Genomic DNA, 17,270 nt, shown 5'->3' with positions numbered 1-17,270 from the left:
TGTTTCCAAAATACAAAAAGCGCAAATAATAACTATGATAAAAAAAACACAAGAGTCCTTTTAAAACCTGAGGACCCCTGACTGATGGAGTGTGAGATGGCCAAACTGGGCCAAAATGGTCTCTTTGGACCATTAAAATATTGTACCAGGCTTTGATAAAGGTGTAAATCTGAAGCTGCATCTAAACAGATATTCATGAAAGTGTTTTTTTTTCTTCTTTTTTAGTGAACCTGGCTATGTGCCATCTTCATTTAATCTTCAGCAGTAACACAGTCACATAAGTACTCCTTTTATTAATCCAAATATATTCGAAGAGACTTTAGCAGAGTGAATATTTAAGGCAAGAAAAGCTTATCTTTCCCCCGATGTTGTGATAAAAATAGACGTGCTTCAGCGGCTCGTGTGAACCGACTACTAGCTAGCTAAATGTTTTTCCTGAATCATGAAAATGAGCCCTCCCTGGTGGGCACAATTTGCAGAACCTGTGCTGGCAGAGGAGCAGCGAGATGAAAGAACGGATTAATGTTGTGCAGAATGATGCGAAGAAGTTGGAGGGAATGCACCTGATCTGCTCTGAGCCTCTTCCTCAGCATTTAAGTTCAGGTTCTGCCAGCGTTTAGTCGCTTTCCAGCTCCGGCTGTGGCATCGCTTCCACCTAAAGCGCTTACCTGCTCAGTGGAGCTCTGACCTTTGCTGCTCAGCGTTCAGACCGCTGCTGAGTTATCCTGCATCGGTACTCTAATTTCTCCTTGACTGTGTTGACTTCTCTGTCCCAGCTTTCCTGCGAGGTGTCTGCATTCTGCAGCCTCATAAACCTGCTGGAAAACAAGCAGCAGCTGATTTTACGGCTTCTTTCCTTTTGTCTGGTTGAAGCTGTGGACCACTGAAATCTTCGAGCTCTTGGAAACTGTTGGAATAAAGTCAGAAGATCCTAAAGAACCTGACAAATGAAGATGTCTTTGTTTTAATCTCTGCGATCTGGCCGTATGGGACAAGCGCCGGCTGACAAGCTGGTTAAAAAGCCGAATGCCGCCATCATACTCTACCTGTCATAACAACACACGTCACAGCTCATTTCCGTCAAGCAAACCTAAAAGTTCGCCGTCGGTTGTCTCCTACCTACAGCTAACGCTGCACATTAATCTTTGAAACCTGGAACACAGTCTGTGCTTTAATGAACTTCTCAACATCTGGAGTTTAATTATTCATCTGACGACTGAACCTCATTACTCAGGTAGCAGCTCGGCTCGGGAGCGGCGGCACATTCCTCTGGTACACGCCAGAAAATGGATTTTACAATATGCTCAGCAAAGCTCTGCTTTGAAATTCAAGAGGAAAACCGTTGACTTTACAAGTCATCATCAATACGTATTGATTTATCAGTGAAAATGATTTCTGTTACAGGATATAAGAGGTTGAAGCTCCTGATTTGTGGTGTTGATGTAGCTTTTATTTCCTTTTCTCCTCTGGACTGTGTCCTTGTTTTGGTTTTTCAGTTTTCCCTGAACCCGCCTTTAGCCCGACTTTGTGCACTTGCTTCATTTTGGTTCCATTTGCCTCGGAAGTTGACAAACAGAGAAATGCTACCAAGCTGTTTGCTTCTGCAGCTACAAACAACCAGGACCAGAAGCATCAGGACCAGAAGCACCAGGACCAGAAGCACCAGGACCAGAAGCATCAGGACCAGAAGCACCAGGACCAGAAGCACCAGGACCAGAAGCACCAGGACCAGAAGCATCAGGACCAGAAGCACCAGGACCAGAAGCACCAGGACCAGAAGCACCAGGACCAGAAGCATCAGGACCAGAAGCACCAGGACCAGAAGCATCAGGACCAGAAGCATCAGGACCAGAAGCATCAGGACCAGAAGCACCAGGACCAGAAGCACCAGGACCAGAAGCACCAGGACCAGAAGCACCAGGACCAGAAGCATCAGGACCAGAAGCACCAGGACCAGAAGCACCAGGACCAGAAGCACCAGGACCAGAAGCACTAGGACCAGAAGCACCAGGACCAGAAGCACCAGGACCAGAAGCATCAGGACCAGAAGCATCAGGACCAGAAGCACCAGGACCAGAAGCATCAGGACCAGAAGCATCAGGACCAGAAGCATCAGGACCAGAAGCACCAGGACCAGAAGCATCAGGACCAGAAGCATCAGGACCAGAAGCACCAGGACCAGAAGCATCAGGACCAGAAGCACCAGGACCAGAAGCACCAGGACCAGAAGCATCAGGACCAGAAGCATCAGGACCAGAAGCACCAGGACCAGAAGCACCAGGACCAGAAGCATCAGGACCAGAAGCACCAGGACCAGAAGCACCAGGACCAGAAGCATCAGGACCAGAAGCACCAGGACCAGAAGCACCAGGACCAGAAGCACCAGGACCAGAAGCACCAGGACCAGAAGCATCAGGACCAGAAGCACCAGGACCAGAAGCACCAGGACCAGAAGCACCAGGACCAGAAGCATCAGGACCAGAAGCACCAGGACCAGAAGCATCAGGACCAGAAGCATCAGGACCAGAAGCACCAGGACCAGAAGCATCAGGACCAGAAGCATCAGGACCAGAAGCACCAGGACCAGAAGCACCAGGACCAGAAGCACCAGGACCAGAAGCATCAGGACCAGAAGCACCAGGACCAGAAGCACCAGGACCAGAAGCACCAGGACCAGAAGCACCAGGACCAGAAGCATCAGGACCAGAAGCACCAGGACCAGAAGCATCAGGACCAGAAGCATCAGGACCAGAAGCATCAGGACCAGAAGCATCAGGACCAGAAGCACCAGGACCAGAAGCACCAGGACCAGAAGCATCAGGACCAGAAGCTTCAGGACCAGAAGCACCAGGACCAGAAGCACCAGGACCAGAAGCACCAGGACCAGAAGCTTCAGGACCAGAAGCACCAGGACCAGAAGCACCAGGACCAGAAGCACCAGGACCAGAAGTACTAGGACCAGAAGCACCAGGACCAGAAGCACCAGGACCAGAAGCATCAGGACCAGAAGCACCAGGACCAGAAGCACCAGGACCAGAAGCACCAGGACCAGAAGCATCAGGACCAGAAGCACGAGGACCAGAAGCATCAGGACCAGAAGCACCAGGACCAGAAGCATCAGGACCAGAAGCATCAGGACCAGAAGCATCAGGACCAGAAGCACCAGGACCAGAAGCACCAGGACCAGAAGCATCAGGACCAGAAGCTTCAGGACCAGAAGCACCAGGACCAGAAGCACCAGGACCAGAAGCACCAGGACCAGAAGTACTAGGACCAGAAGCACCAGGACCAGAAGCACCAGGACCAGAAGCATCAGGACCAGAAGCACCAGGACCAGAAGCATCAGGACCAGAAGCACCAGGACCAGAAGCATCAGGACCAGAAGCACCAGGACCAGAAGCATCAGGACCAGAAGCACCAGGACTAGAAGCACCAGGACCAGAAGCACTAGGACCAGAAGCTTCAGGACCAGAAGCACCAGGACCAGAAGTACTAGGACCAGAAGCACCAGGACCAGAAGCATCAGGACCAGAAGCACCAGGACCAGAAGCACCAGGACCAGAAGCACCAGGATCAGAAGCACCAGGACCAGAAGCACCAGGACCAGAAGCACCAGGACCAGAAGCATCAGGACCAGAAGCACCAGGACTAGAAGCACCAGGACCAGAAGCACTAGGACCAGAAGCTTCAGGACCAGAAGCACCAGGACCAGAAGTACTAGGACCAGAAGCATCAGGACCAGAAGCACCAGGACTAGAAGCACCAGGACCAGAAGCACTAGGACCAGAAGCTTCAGGACCAGAAGCATCAGGACCAGAAGCACCAGGACCGGGTGGCGTATCGGGGAGGGTGCTGAAACCATGTGCTAATCTTCCCTCCCTGAAATCTGTCCCCACAGTCCCTGTTCCCAGAACGTCCTGTCATTACTGGGCTGAATCACTGCTGGCCTTTGGTCCGGACACCAGGGATGCTGCAACAGATCCCATCCGGCCTTGACCAATACCAGTTTCCGGACTGGTCTGGAGGCAGTGTGGTCTCCATTGGTCTCCACACTGTCGGTCGCCTTCAGCTCAGCATTCAACTCCATCAGCAAACTGTAGATGCTGAAACTGGGATCTTGCGGTGGTGGGACGGACCTGTAAGGACGATAAGACGCTGTGCTTAGAGGAGGTCCAGATGATGGAGACCACCTCAAGCTGATGTCAGGAAGGTGAAGGTTCATCTCAGAAGACCATAAACACCACCCGCTCTATCAGACGCGCAGCAGAAGGTTTTTATTTAAAGCTGAGTTTTGAGCCGTAACTAAATCATTGTTTTATATCTCTGGCGGACAAACCGTCTGAGGCGTCTGTGCACCGTCCGTTCTGAATCCAGTCTGGCCATATTAGAAGCGGATTTAAGCTGGTCTTGAATCTGCTTCTCAACCTCTCCATCCTGTCCTGTTTGTATATTTATGCGTCCCTCTCATTAGACATCATTGTTCCGATGGTTCAAAGTCAGATGATGACCCTCTTGCTATAAATAAGGTAATTGGGATGAGAGAGCAACAACAAAGCAGAAGCACGCCGAATGCAAATGTGCTCACACTGGAGACTAATTAGGGACAAAGGATTGTCAGACACCAATGGCTTTAGAAAAGTCTGTCAACATTGTAAAGCCAACAAAACCAAAATCATTCAGCTCAACTTGCAAACTGTGGTACGCAGCCCGTCTGGGTGGAGTCAGGCGGAGCGGGAGCGAGCTGGGGAAGTAAAAAAGGTCTAATATTTCTTTTTCTTTTTTTAAAACTTAACACAGGCCTTCATGTTTATGTGACTCCGTCAGAAACAAAGGAACTGAATCAGTTTTTCAGCTCAAACTGACAGCAAACAGCTCAGACTCCACATGCAGGGAAGCTTTTCCAACTGAGGAGCAAAACGGAGCCAAAAGTCAGGAAACAAGCAGGTAACAAAGTGAAAACCTGGCTGGCAAAAGAAAAAGGAATGAGACACAGAAAACTGATGAGACACAGAAGAACAGAGTGAAGTCTAACAAAACAGGAGGAGGAGGGAAAAACTGCTGTCAAAGACATGAAGCTCCTGCGTTCGCCTCTCCTCCGTCCTCCTGCCTGTGACCTGGAAATAACTTTCAGCTAAACATTTAGAGGGATGTCGGGATTTTCAAATGCACCTGCAGGAGGCAGCAGGAGGCAGCAGGAGGCTGCAGGAGGCAGCAGGAGGCAGCAGGAGGCTGCAGGAGGCAGCAGGAGGCTGCAGGAGGCTGCAGGAGGCTGCAGGAGGCAGCAGGAGGCAGCAGGAGGCAGCAGGAGGATACAGGAGGCAGCAGGAGGATACAGGAGGCAGCAGGAGGCAGCAGGAGGATACAGGAGGCAGCAGGAGGCAGCAGGAGGCTGTAGGAGGCTACAGGAGGCAGCAGGAGGATACAGGAGGCAGCAGGAGGCAGCAGGAGGATACAGGAGGCAGCAGGAGGCTGCAGGAGGCAGCAGGAGGCAGCAGGAGGATACAGGAGGCAGCAGGAGGCAGCAGGAGGATACAGGAGGCAGCAGGAGGCTGCAGGAGGCAGCAGGAGGCAGCAGGAGGCTGTAGGAGGCTACAGGAGGCAGCAGGAGGCAGCAGGAGGCAGCAGGAGGCAGCAGGAGGATACAGGAGGCAGCAAGAGGCAGCAGGAGGCTGCAGGAGGCAGCAGGAGGATACAGGAGGCAGCAGGAGGCTGCAGGAGGATACAGGAGGCAGCAGGAGGCAGCAGGAGGCTGCAGGAGGCAGCAGGAGGATACAGGAGGCAGGAGGAGGCAGCAGGAGGCTGCAGGAGGCAGCAGGAGGCTACAGGAGGCAGGAGGAGGCAGCAGGAGGCTGCAGGAGGCTGCAGGAGGCTACAGGAGGCTGCAGGAGGCTGCAGGAGGCAGCAGGAGGCTGCAGGAGGCTGCAGGAGGCAGCAGGAGGCTACAGGAGGCAGCAGGAGGCTGCAGGAGGCTGCAGGAGGCAGCAGGAGGATACAGGAGGCAGGAGGAGGCAGCAGGAGGCTGCAGGAGGCTGCAGGAGGCAGCAGGAGGCTACAGGAGCCAGCAGGAGGCTACAGGAGGCAGCAGGAGGCTACAGGAGGCAGCAGGAGGCTACAGGAGGCTACAGGAGGCTACAGGAGGCAGCAGGAGGCAGCAGGAGGATACAGGAGGCTGCAGGAGGATACAGGAGGCTGCAGGAGGCAGCAGGAGGCTACAGGAGGCTACAGGAGGCAGCAGGAGGCTACAGGAGGCAGCAGGAGGCTACAGGAGGCTACAGGAGGCAGCAGGAGGCAGCAGGAGGATACAGGAGGCTGCAGGAGGCAGCAGGAGGCTACAGGAGGCTACAGGAGGCAGCAGGAGGCTACAGGAGGCTACAGGAGGCAGCAGGAGGCAGCAGGAGGCTGCAGGAGGCTACAGGAGGCAGCAGGAGGATACAGGAGGCAGGAGGAGGCAGCAGGAGGCTGCAGGAGGCTGCAGGAGGCAGCAGGAGGATACAGGAGGCTGCAGGAGGCAGCAGGAGGCTACAGGAGGCTACAGGAGGCAGCAGGAGGCTACAGGAGGCAGCAGGAGGCTACAGGAGGCAGCAGGAGGCTGCAGGAGGCTACAGGAGGCTACAGGAGGCAGCAGGAGGCAGCAGGAGGCTGCAGGAGGCAGGAGGAGGCAGCAGGAGGCTGCAGGAGGCTGCAGGAGGCTACAGGAGGCTGCAGGAGGATACAGGAGGCAGGAGGAGGCAGCAGGAGGCTGCAGGAGGCTACAGGAGGCTACAGGAGGCAGCAGGAGGCTACAGGAGGCAGCAGGAGGATACAGGAGGCAGGAGGAGGCAGCAGGAGGCTGCAGGAGGCTGCAGGAGGCTACAGGAGGCTGCAGGAGGATACAGGAGGCTGCAGGAGGCAGCAGGAGGCTACAGGAGGCAGCAGGAGGCTACAGGAGGCAGCAGGAGGATACAGGAGGCAGGAGGAGGCAGCAGGAGGCTGCAGGAGGCTACAGGAGGCTGCAGGAGGATACAGGAGGCTGCAGGAGGCAGCAGGAGGCTACAGGAGGCTACAGGAGGCAGCAGGAGGCTACAGGAGGCAGCAGGAGGCTACAGGAGGCAGCAGGAGGCTGCAGGAGGCTACAGGAGGCTACAGGAGGCTACAGGAGGCAGCAGGAGGCAGCAGGAGGCTGCAGGAGGCTACAGGAGGCAGCAGGAGGCAGCAGGAGGCTACAGGAGGCTACAGGAGGCAGCAGGAGGCTGCAGGAGGCTACAGGAGGCAGCAGGAGGCAGCAGGAGGCTACAGGAGGCCACAGGAGGCAGCAGGAGGCTGCAGGAGGCTACAGGAGGCAGCAGGAGGCAGCAGGAGGCTGCAGGAGGCAGCAGGAGGCAGCAGGAGGCTGCAGGAGGCTACAGGAGGCAGCAGGAGGCTACAGGAGGCAGCAGGAGGATACAGGAGGCAGCAGGAGGCTACAGGAGGCTGCAGGAGGCTACAGGAGGCAGCAGGAGGCTGCAGGAGGCAGCAGGAGGATACAGGAGGCAGCAGGAGGCAGCAGGAGGCTACAGGAGGCAGCAGGAGGCTGCAGGAGGCTACAGGAGGCAGCAGGAGGCTGCAGGAGGATACAGGAGGCAGCAGGAGGCTACAGGAGGCAGCAGGAGGCAGCAGGAGGCTGCAGGAGGCTACAGGAGGCAGCAGGAGGCAGCAGGAGGCAGCAGGAGGATACAGGAGGCAGCAGGAGGATACAGGAGGCAGCAGGAGGCAGCAGGAGGCAGCAGGAGGCTGCAGGAGGCAGCAGGAGGATACAGGAGGCAGCAGGAGGCTGCAGGAGGCAGCAGGAGGCTGCAGGAGGCAGCAGGAGGCTGCAGGAGGCAGCAGGAGGATACAGGAGGCAGCAGGAGGCAGCAGGAGGCTGCAGGAGGCAGCAGGAGGATACAGGAGGCAGCAGGAGGCTGCAGGAGGCAGCAGGAGGATACAGGAGGCAGCAGGAGGCTGCAGGAGGCTGCAGGCGTTCCTCTGCATTGAGTCTCTCTGCTGCTTGAACATCGTGGCTCGTCAGTCCTCAACTTTAAATGAATTAAAAGTAACAATGTGTAATTTTATTATCAACATTATTTTCAAGAAAAAAGCTGAAATAATAAAATAGTAAAACATGATTGTGAACGTTGCTCTGAAGCAAAGAATGGATCTCAATCACCAACACTTCTCCTGTTCTAATTTGCTCCGACGTCTTACGTACGAACTTACGAAGAATCTTTAAATGCTGGATTCGTTCTGGAGGTTGGAGCAATAATCACTCAGCACTCTTACGAACTTTTGAGCTGATATATTTGAACAAAACCATCATTCATCTCATTAAAATACAGAATAGTCACATTATTTAGTGTTTTTTAAATGCTGTAAAATGCAGTGAGACATTTAACATGATGTTTTCTGACATTATTATAATTCCTCTAATTGCATTCATTCACAAACAAGTTGCAACATCAACAATAATTCACAATAATTCCTATAATTAGATTGAATTCTACTGATCTAGATCCTACTTTATAATTTGCACCGGTGATTAAAAATAAGCTACACTGAGTTACAGAAAAAAATAAAAGTGAACAAGCCAGTTTTTTTCATGGCTCTTTGAAAGGAACAGTTCTTCAAGATCCAGATCTGTTCAAAGAGCCATGAATCCCATCATTCCTGCTAAATGTTCATCAGGCTCTGCTTATTTCCCCAAACTGCTCGTATGTAGGTTCAACACACCCTGAAGTCTGTGTGATTTCCTCTAAAAATAAAGATATGTACTTTGTGATATCATGAGATTATTTGTAGTGGAAAAAAGCACGGAGATCAAAAGTTTCCTGCGTCTTTAGAAGTGTGTGTGTGTGTGTGTGTGTGTGTGTGTGTCAACATCTGCTGCTGCCTAAATAACTGCAAGCTGTGATGGCTGAAATGAGTTTCTTGATGATGGGTGTGTTACGTTGAGCCCTTTGCACGTGAATCCAGAGTTTAAATGAAAGAAAGGAGCTATTTAAGGTCCATCTCGGGATAAAAAGGCGTGAAGGAAGCGGTTGTGCTGCTGACGGTGCAGCGAGGTTTCCCTCAGACTTCTCTTGGAAACAAAGACAACGGCGGCGCTCCTTCAGTCCCTCGTCGTTCAGCTCGAGCGGGCTGGAAATGACACTTGAATGCAGACAAAGCAGGACGAGCAGCTATGGCTGCTTGCTGTTGTTTTGAAGCTGGTGGGGGGGGGGGGGGGGGGGGGGTTGCATGTGGATGTGTAGTCGTGGTTTATGTGTGTAAATGCTGCTGTGTGCTGTTTTTGAACTAAGCTGCTGGAGATAGCATTTTAGCATGCATGGCAGAGCAGTTTGCCTGTCTGTGCATTTCTTTTTTTTTTTTTTTTTTTTCTGTTTCTCCCGCGCCCCCCCCACCCCCCCCCCCCGGCTCTGTCGTGCTGAAGTGTGCTGTCTCTTCACTATGCTGTGTGTGTGTTTATGTGTGCATGATCAGTATTTTGTGTGTGAAAAGTGGAGGTAAGCTCAACTGGGCTTTGGCTGTGCAGGCCAGATAACCCCAAACCCGATAAGACCAGCAGTGCAGCGACAGAACCACCCTGAGCCGACTTCCACATCATTTGCAGATATTTTGTCTCACCTGTCTTGTCACTTGTAATAATTCTTCCTTTCTTTTCCATCCCTCCTAGACAAACAAGTCCCCACAGCCCCGCCTTCAACCCAGTCCCCAGTGGTGCCACCAGGGAGCCCGAAGGAAGGCAGCACAAAAGGCAGAAGCCCCGTTCCAGGAGGTTTGCTTCACTCCGTGTTGGCCCAAAAAAGACGGGTGGTGTCCCAGAAAGGGGACATCCTCCCTTCTGCTCTGCCCCAGAATCTGCTCCCTCTTCTGGGCAGAGGACTCAGTGTCAGCTCCCTCCCTGGAAGTCATCCCCTGGAGCATCAAAGCGGGGGATTACCAAAGAGGGTAAAGCCCCCACCCCCAACTGCAGTGTTGAGCCAAGGAAGCCATCCAACTCCATCCCTTCCCACAGGCACACACGCTCAGCCTCCACACACACAGACACACACTCCTGAACCAGAGGCTGACACCACCACGGTGGGCACCGTGCCGGACGTGGACACAGACACCGACATACCGTTATCAGGTAGGCTGTCCAACGGAAACAAAAGCTGTTTTCACAGTTTCTGCACATAAAGGACGATTCTCATCACAACATTTATGTTTTAATAAGACAGCAGTGGCTGCTTGCTGTAGGTATTCCTCCTGGTTTTACTCCCATTTCTGCCCTAAAATGAAATAAAGACACAGTGATGCTCAACAAATTACTTTATCCTGAAGTTATAAAACAAACGGCCCAAAACAATCAGGATAATGGAAATCTGGGTTTTATTTGGAGGGATGTGGAGATTCTTTCGCCTCTCAGGTGACTTAACTTTGTACTTTTCAGAGCTTCAATTTCAATCTAATTTAGCACTTATGAATGTTTTGTCTGTGGTAAGCAATTTTAGTCTGTAGTTTTTTTTTTTTTACATGAAAGCCTTTTTTTTATGCATTTTTGCAGAAAAAAACACAATTGCTATTGAAATGAATTAAATGAAATGAAAAGTACTTTGTGTCCCTCAGAGATGTAAACAAAATTATTTATTTAATCAAAGCGATATATTAACAGTTGAACACAAAGCCACAATGAACAAATGAAATAAATCAACACCAAAGTTTTAACATTAAAAAACTTGTCCATGTTTTACAGACATATCTGTGTTTAAATGTGGTTTCCGGTCTGTATTTCCAACTCTGTAAACCAGTCAGCCCTCCTTCATTCTTTCACACAATGGTACGAGGCTAGTCTGTTCTTGCATGTGATTGGCCGCATGGTGTGCCCATCAGAATAAAGTCCGGCCCTTTCTGAAGATTAAAATCTGCCCTATGGGTGCGGCTCTTCGTGCTCATTACATACAATTGGCTTCAAGAGTTTGTATGTTTTGTTTTGGGAACTCTGGTTTGCTTGAGAACCAGGGCTTTTCTCTTACTGTGTGTAAACCAATGGACCATCCAGTGGGCCAGAGATGCTGGTGTTGGTTGTGTCATAGTTCAACATTACAGATATCTTACTGCCTCTTCTACTGCAGGACAAAACCACATCAGGTTTGAAGAGCAAAGTAAAACCAGTCAGCATCATTAACTGGTGCCAGTTTTGGTCCCGGCCAATCAATGAGCCAATTTTCCTTTTTCTTTCTTGTGTACTATGAGGGAATGCAGGTCCTAAAGACCAGTCGTAACTGTGTGATGTTGTTCAGGTGGTTTGGTCCACCTTATTCAAGCTCAGTGTGTAAGTAACCCAAACCAAAATAAAATGTGAACATTTTCTAAATTCCCTTCTCAGTAGAGGTCCCCGGCTATCCTGGTGGGAGTTCTCTCTCTTTGCAAACAACTTAAAATCTGTTTTTCTTTTTGTTTTATTTGGTCCACATAGTAAGCAGCATTCTTTAGATTGAAATATTGGAAATAAAATGATGAGAAGTCTGCCATGTTGGGAGGCACACCAAATAAGGAAAATCGTACATTTTGACCCAAGTATTTTATTTCACTAGACTGGAAACCTCTCTGTTACCGAGTAAAAGATTAAATGCAGGGAAAAATCCTCAGAAAGTAAAGATAATAATTTATTTTTTCAACATTTTTCCACCCCTACTCTCTCATGGTAAACTACACATGAAAGATAAGTCTGATTTAAGATTCAATATTTAATCAAGTCATTTCAATGTAACACTTAATAATTCAATTATGATTCCTAAATGTTCAAAATTGATTATTTTTTTTAACTATAATTTATTGACAGAAAGGCAGCTGCAAAATGAGGCAGGGAGCTAAAGGAAGCCCTAAAGTGTCCAGGCGGCAAACAGTACCAGAGAAAGCAGGCAGCGACCCTGACAGCTACTGTTACACAACCTGGGATTTACCCAACGAGTTTGACGGCTAGCGTTTGGGAACATTTAGGTTTTTATGGACATGAGACCTGGACCAGACTTAATCCTCATGATAGTTGTCTAAAACCTAAATAAAATATAATAGTAACTCTATAAACATGTGACAGCAGCTCTGTTAGTTCAGAGGAACTTGTTGTTGCTACACGTTTTCCCTGAAGTTTCTCCTGAATAAATAAAAAACAGTATGAAATATATGTTTAAAATGTGTTTTATTTATCTATAGTTGAGCACAAATAGCAGATAATGAAGATAATTGTGTTTGGTTACTTGAAATAATGGACACTGAATGGAGTATGAAAAAACTGATAATCATTTAATAATTGAATCGTGGCAAAATAAATCAGGAATCGTGAATACCGACGATTGCACAGCAATAGTCTGATTTATCCTGCAGCAGGTGAAATGTGTTGCTTGTTTTACATTGTTTGAAGATTCCTATCATTTCTGTAAAAATGACACATACCATGCATTAGAGCAGGAGCACCTTGTGATTGACAAGCTGCTGTCATTAATGCGATTGCATTTTTTTCATTCTGTGATGTGATTTGAATGAAAATAATCACTCTAATAATTATGTACATAATGATGTACATGATTTGCCTGAAACGAAGTCACAGACCTTCCAAGGAACCTTGCAGGAAATGAGAATGTGATTATTTATTCCATGAGTCCTGACGGTGCCCGTCTGCTGTGTAGCAGTTAAGATCCCCGTAATTTCCATCATTAATTATACGCAGCAGGGATTTCCAGCGAGTTTCCACTCAGGCTCACATTAAAGGGATTACAAGGCAGGGCACAGAAAACAAAACAGGCCAAGGCTAAACAACCTTCTCTGCTCTGCCCTCAGCTGCGTCCAGCTGCATGGTGAATTTCTCCGACCCAGAGGGGTACATAGACTCCTCCGACGACCCCCCTCTGCCCGACGGCACCGTCCTGCACTGCACCTACACTGTGACTGTGTACACTGGCTACGGAGTGGAGCTGCAGGTACACATCAGCAAATCAAGCACACACATCCTCTGTTTGCAGTCTGTTATCAGGCTGAGCATCTCTTTCACCTGGAGGAAGATGCTGCAGTGTTTATGCTTGTCGCCATGTGGAACTCAGGTAAAACTCTGCCTCCTACTGGTAGCTGTTGGTACTGGTCTTCCACACAAACACCAGGACATCTGCCCTGATGTGGATTCAAGAATTAATTGAAGTGTTGGTTGATGTTGAACGCCTGTGAATTAGTTTCTCTGAAACGTGAAGGAGCTGCGAGATTTAAAGGCAAAAGTTAGTTAACTGTGGATTATTATTATTAAATCTGAATTAGTTCATCTATACAACCATTTCTAACCCTTTTTAGAAATATTTTTATTGGATTTTCTTTTTTACATAAATACTAACATCTCAAACACAGTAAAATATTAAAAATAAAAAATAGAAATAGCCAAAGACATTAAAAATCCATATCTTTATATAAGATGGATCCCAGAGGTTTATAGTCTTTATATTTGTCTCATATGTTAGTCTTTCCAAGCCAATGGAGCATCGTACTCTCCCATCACAGCTGTATCTCTCCTGGCTTGAAGAATTCAAGTAATTTACTCTTTTTCTATGTTTGTGGGAATTCTGCTGGCTAAATTCCAAACACATAATTCAGCATTTAGAGGGAATTTACATTAAATAGCTCTGACAAACACCTTATAACATCTTCCCAGAATATTGATGATGAAGAAAGGTTCCTGTGTGAACATCTACTGCAGATGAGTGGAATATCACTCCAGACATGATGGAGAAATTTTTATTATTGAACTTGCTGAATGCAGCAGAAGCAATAAAAAGATCCTGCATATGTCCGGTCTTTTGAACCACGTCGGTCCCAAATCTTGGAGCTCTGTTATGTTTAGATGAGTTGATTTAAGTTTAGATGGAGGAGACAAGAGGAGAATGTGACAAATGAACAGAACTACAACAGCTTTGTCCAGGTTTTACCAATTAGGAGAAACTTTCACTCCTTTTGGAGAAAGCTGGGTTCATCTGTCTGTTTTGACTATTTGTATACATTCGTCCATCCTTCCCATCCTGTCAGGAGAAGTGAATAATCACAGGCGTTGGGTCAGTTTAACAGACTTTACTTATTAAACCATCCGACACAGAAAATGCCACAGTAATTGCAACCTCTGCAAATAATAAAAACATTCAGTTTGATTTGACAGAAACTTCTCCTGAACCTTTCAAAAGTTAAGCCTGCAGATTATTTGCAGGAGTCTAGTACAGTAAACATCCATTTACTGTGTTCAATTTGGGATCGCTGGAAGCTGGAACATTTCCCAATTATATGCAATTATAAGAAATGAATTTCGTGTCAACTGAGGTTTTCCAGTCTGGCTTTAGACCCCTGCATTGCACCAAATCAGCCTTATTGAGCGTTGTTAATTATGTTCTTCTGGCTACTGATGCCGGAGATTATGTGGTCCTGGTTAACTTAATGGTAGCATTTGACACAGCAGACCACAGGATCCTGCTGCGTCGGCTCCAGATCCATGTAGGGATCCAGGGTACAGTGTTAGACTGGTTCAGGTCTTACTTGGCGGGTAGAACCATGTGTAAGTATCGCTGGCTTTGAATCTGTGACTGTTCTGGTGTCCAGTGGGGTTCCACAAGGCTCAGCTTTAGGGCTCCTCCTGTTTTCGTTATATTTGCTACCATTAAGGTCCATCCAGCGAAGACATTGTGTCTCTGCCCACCTATATGCTGATGACAACCAGATATATCTACCCCTAAACAAAGGTTGTCTTCTCCCTCACGCCGCTACCATCATGCCTCCATGACATCAAGGAGTGGACGCCCTTAAGCATCTTGAACTTTAACTAGAAAAAGACAGAGGTTGTAATGTTTGGGCCAAATGGCTCCAGTGGCCCCTCCCCAGTTGATCTAGGTCCCTTGTCCAGGTTCTTAAAAACCTGCTGTCACTCATTTGGGTTTTAAATTGGACAGTGATTTAAAACCGAATGGGCAGATTAAATCAGTGGTGAAGTCGAGCTTTATTAACCTATGTCAACTCGCAAAGATAAAATAATTTCAAAGCGCTCCACACTTTGAGACAGTAATCCCAGCCTTCATCACCTCCCAGATGGATCACTGTATTGGAGTGTATCTCTCACAGTCGTCTCTCTCACGTCTCTAACTTGTCCAAAGTGCAGCTGCTTGTCTTTTGGTTGGAGCATGTAAGAGAGAACACATTATGTCTATTTCAGCATCACTTCATTAGCTTCCCATACATTTTAGAGTTCATTTTAAGGTTCTTTTATTTATTTTCAAGTCTCTCCATGGTCTGGCCCCTCTGTACCTCTCTGGGCTGCTTATTCGTCGGCCCAGTGCTTCAGATCAGCTGATGGAGGTACCGAGGTCCAGGCGGAAGCTCAGAGGGAACTGCATTTGCAGTTGCCGCTCCAAAACAGTGAAATTCTTTGTCAGCCACATTGATGATTTTTAAAACCCGCCTAAAGATCCATTTTTATGACCTGGCATTTCATCTAGTATGAGACTCTGCTTCTTATTATCTCTTATCAACTGTTTTCACTGTTTTTAATGTTTTTCTTCTTTACTTCTGATTGCTTTTTATTGTTTTATCTTTCGCCCTGCGATGGACTGGTGATCTGTCCAGGGTATACCCCACCTCCTGCCCAAAGACTGCTGGGATAGGCTCCAACTTTCCCCTGACCCTTAAGCAGATTAGTTCGGATAATGAATGAATGAATGAATGAATGTTTTATCTTTTATTCTTTTAACGTCTATGATTCAGATATCACTGCATGTTTTTAATGTTTTGTTCAGCACTTTGTTGCAGCTGCTGTTGTGTTAAAGTGTTTTATAAATCAAGTTGACTTGAGATGAGTTTACACTCCCATCTCCTGCTGCTTCATAAAAATGTCTCTTAAAACTGGCATAGGTAATGTTGGGGAGCTAGCAAGATGTGAAGGTGGTGCCCTGTCTTGGCTCCTCCCCCTCTGGTTTTGCCCCTTGCAATTTTCTCTTTCTCGGCTTTTTAGCAGGAGGAGGCAAATAAACCGAACTGGGTCGGGAAGTCCTTCCTGCATTTTCCCAGCCATGTTTGCCTTCAGAGTTTATTTTTCACTACTTTGTATTTTCATCCTAACACGCTGTTTATATGCAGGGTGTGGCTATCAGGTATGTTCTGCTGGAGGGGGAGGAGGGGAGCCGGGAGAAGAAGCTACAAAATATAAGAAATGAACAACCTCAATTGGGTCGGAACGTTTGGATTGTTCTGAGTTTTTACAGATTTACAGTAAACTGAGGGGTGTCACTATATTTTATATTGTTCATGATTACAGAATGAACAGACTACTATCAGGACGAGGAACCACTTCACCCAGAGGAACATGTCTCTGAGCAAGATTACGTACCCCAGCTTTAAAGATGGCAGTGTTGGTTATTACTGCCATTGTTGTCCTTTTATAAAGCCTGAATATGTGAAGTCAAATAAGAATATTTTGGAAAATGTTTTGTTTTTCATGTTTCAAACGTATTTAAATGAACGCTGAGGGCTCTTTCATACCTACTGCATTATGCCTTTATTAAGAACCTTCCACAGCTGTGTTGTGATGTCACACACAGTTACACTCCATCAGAGTGGGAGGGCAGACATGGAATTAAACCTTTAATCACCTTAATTATTTACACTTGTGAAAGTGTGGATAAAAGGCAACACTGTGGAGGTTTGTCGGGTTTATCACTTTGTAGCTGTGGGAGCTCGCCTTCCATTCACGTTGCATCCCTGAAGAGATGATCATTAGCTCCTTTTTCCACTTGAATAAAACTGTATTTTATACAAAGTCCAGCCTCTGGTCCATGTTGTAGACCACAAGCCAGTCCATGTTTTAGCCACTTTCTTTGTCTCTGATTTATTTCTCTAAGTGAAATATGAGATCAATTGCTCCAATAGATGTGATATTTGTGTTTAAAACTTCCGACTTGCAACAACAGCCTTAAAATTGACCAATTTTTCTTAAATATGATGCAAAAAAATAAGCATTATTTTGTTTTTTAGATGTCATTTTGGTGCAGAGGTGGCCAAGTCTGGTCCTCAAAATAGACGATCCTGTAACTTTTAGTAGATCTGAAGGAGCAGACTTGGACTGGATGGGCACCCCTGTTTTAGTGCTTAATACCAGGAGTCTGCAGTTTTTCTAGAGCAAATCCTCTCAGTCATTTTTGACCCTGCACCAGTGTGTGGTGCTGCATTTATCTGCAGCACTTTGTGTTTGAGCTGCATTAGCACCAGGTGATGGTGGTGTT

At 47.8% G+C, this 17,270-nt stretch overlaps 1 protein-coding gene across 1 annotated transcript in view; it reads left to right on the top strand.

Moving 5' to 3' along the window:
* The window catches only part of sez6l (seizure related 6 homolog (mouse)-like), a gene marked incomplete at both ends in the record, with an annotated part of 97,552 nt that overhangs the window by 47,251 nt on the left and 33,031 nt on the right, over positions 1-17,270 (top strand). Inside the window, 2 exons of the mRNA XM_079256571.1 lie at positions 9,668-10,123; positions 12,814-12,953. Of these exons, the coding sequence (XP_079112697.1) occupies positions 9,668-10,123; positions 12,814-12,953 (596 nt within the window). The remainder of the gene's footprint in view (positions 1-9,667; positions 10,124-12,813; positions 12,954-17,270) is intronic.

Source organism: Telmatherina bonti (genome assembly GCF_933228915.1).
Source record: "Telmatherina bonti genome assembly, chromosome: 17".
NCBI classification, from domain to species: domain Eukaryota; kingdom Metazoa; phylum Chordata; class Actinopteri; order Atheriniformes; family Telmatherinidae; genus Telmatherina; species Telmatherina bonti.
Note: the sequence above shows the minus strand (reverse complement) of the source record. Positions and strands in the feature narration are given on the sequence as shown.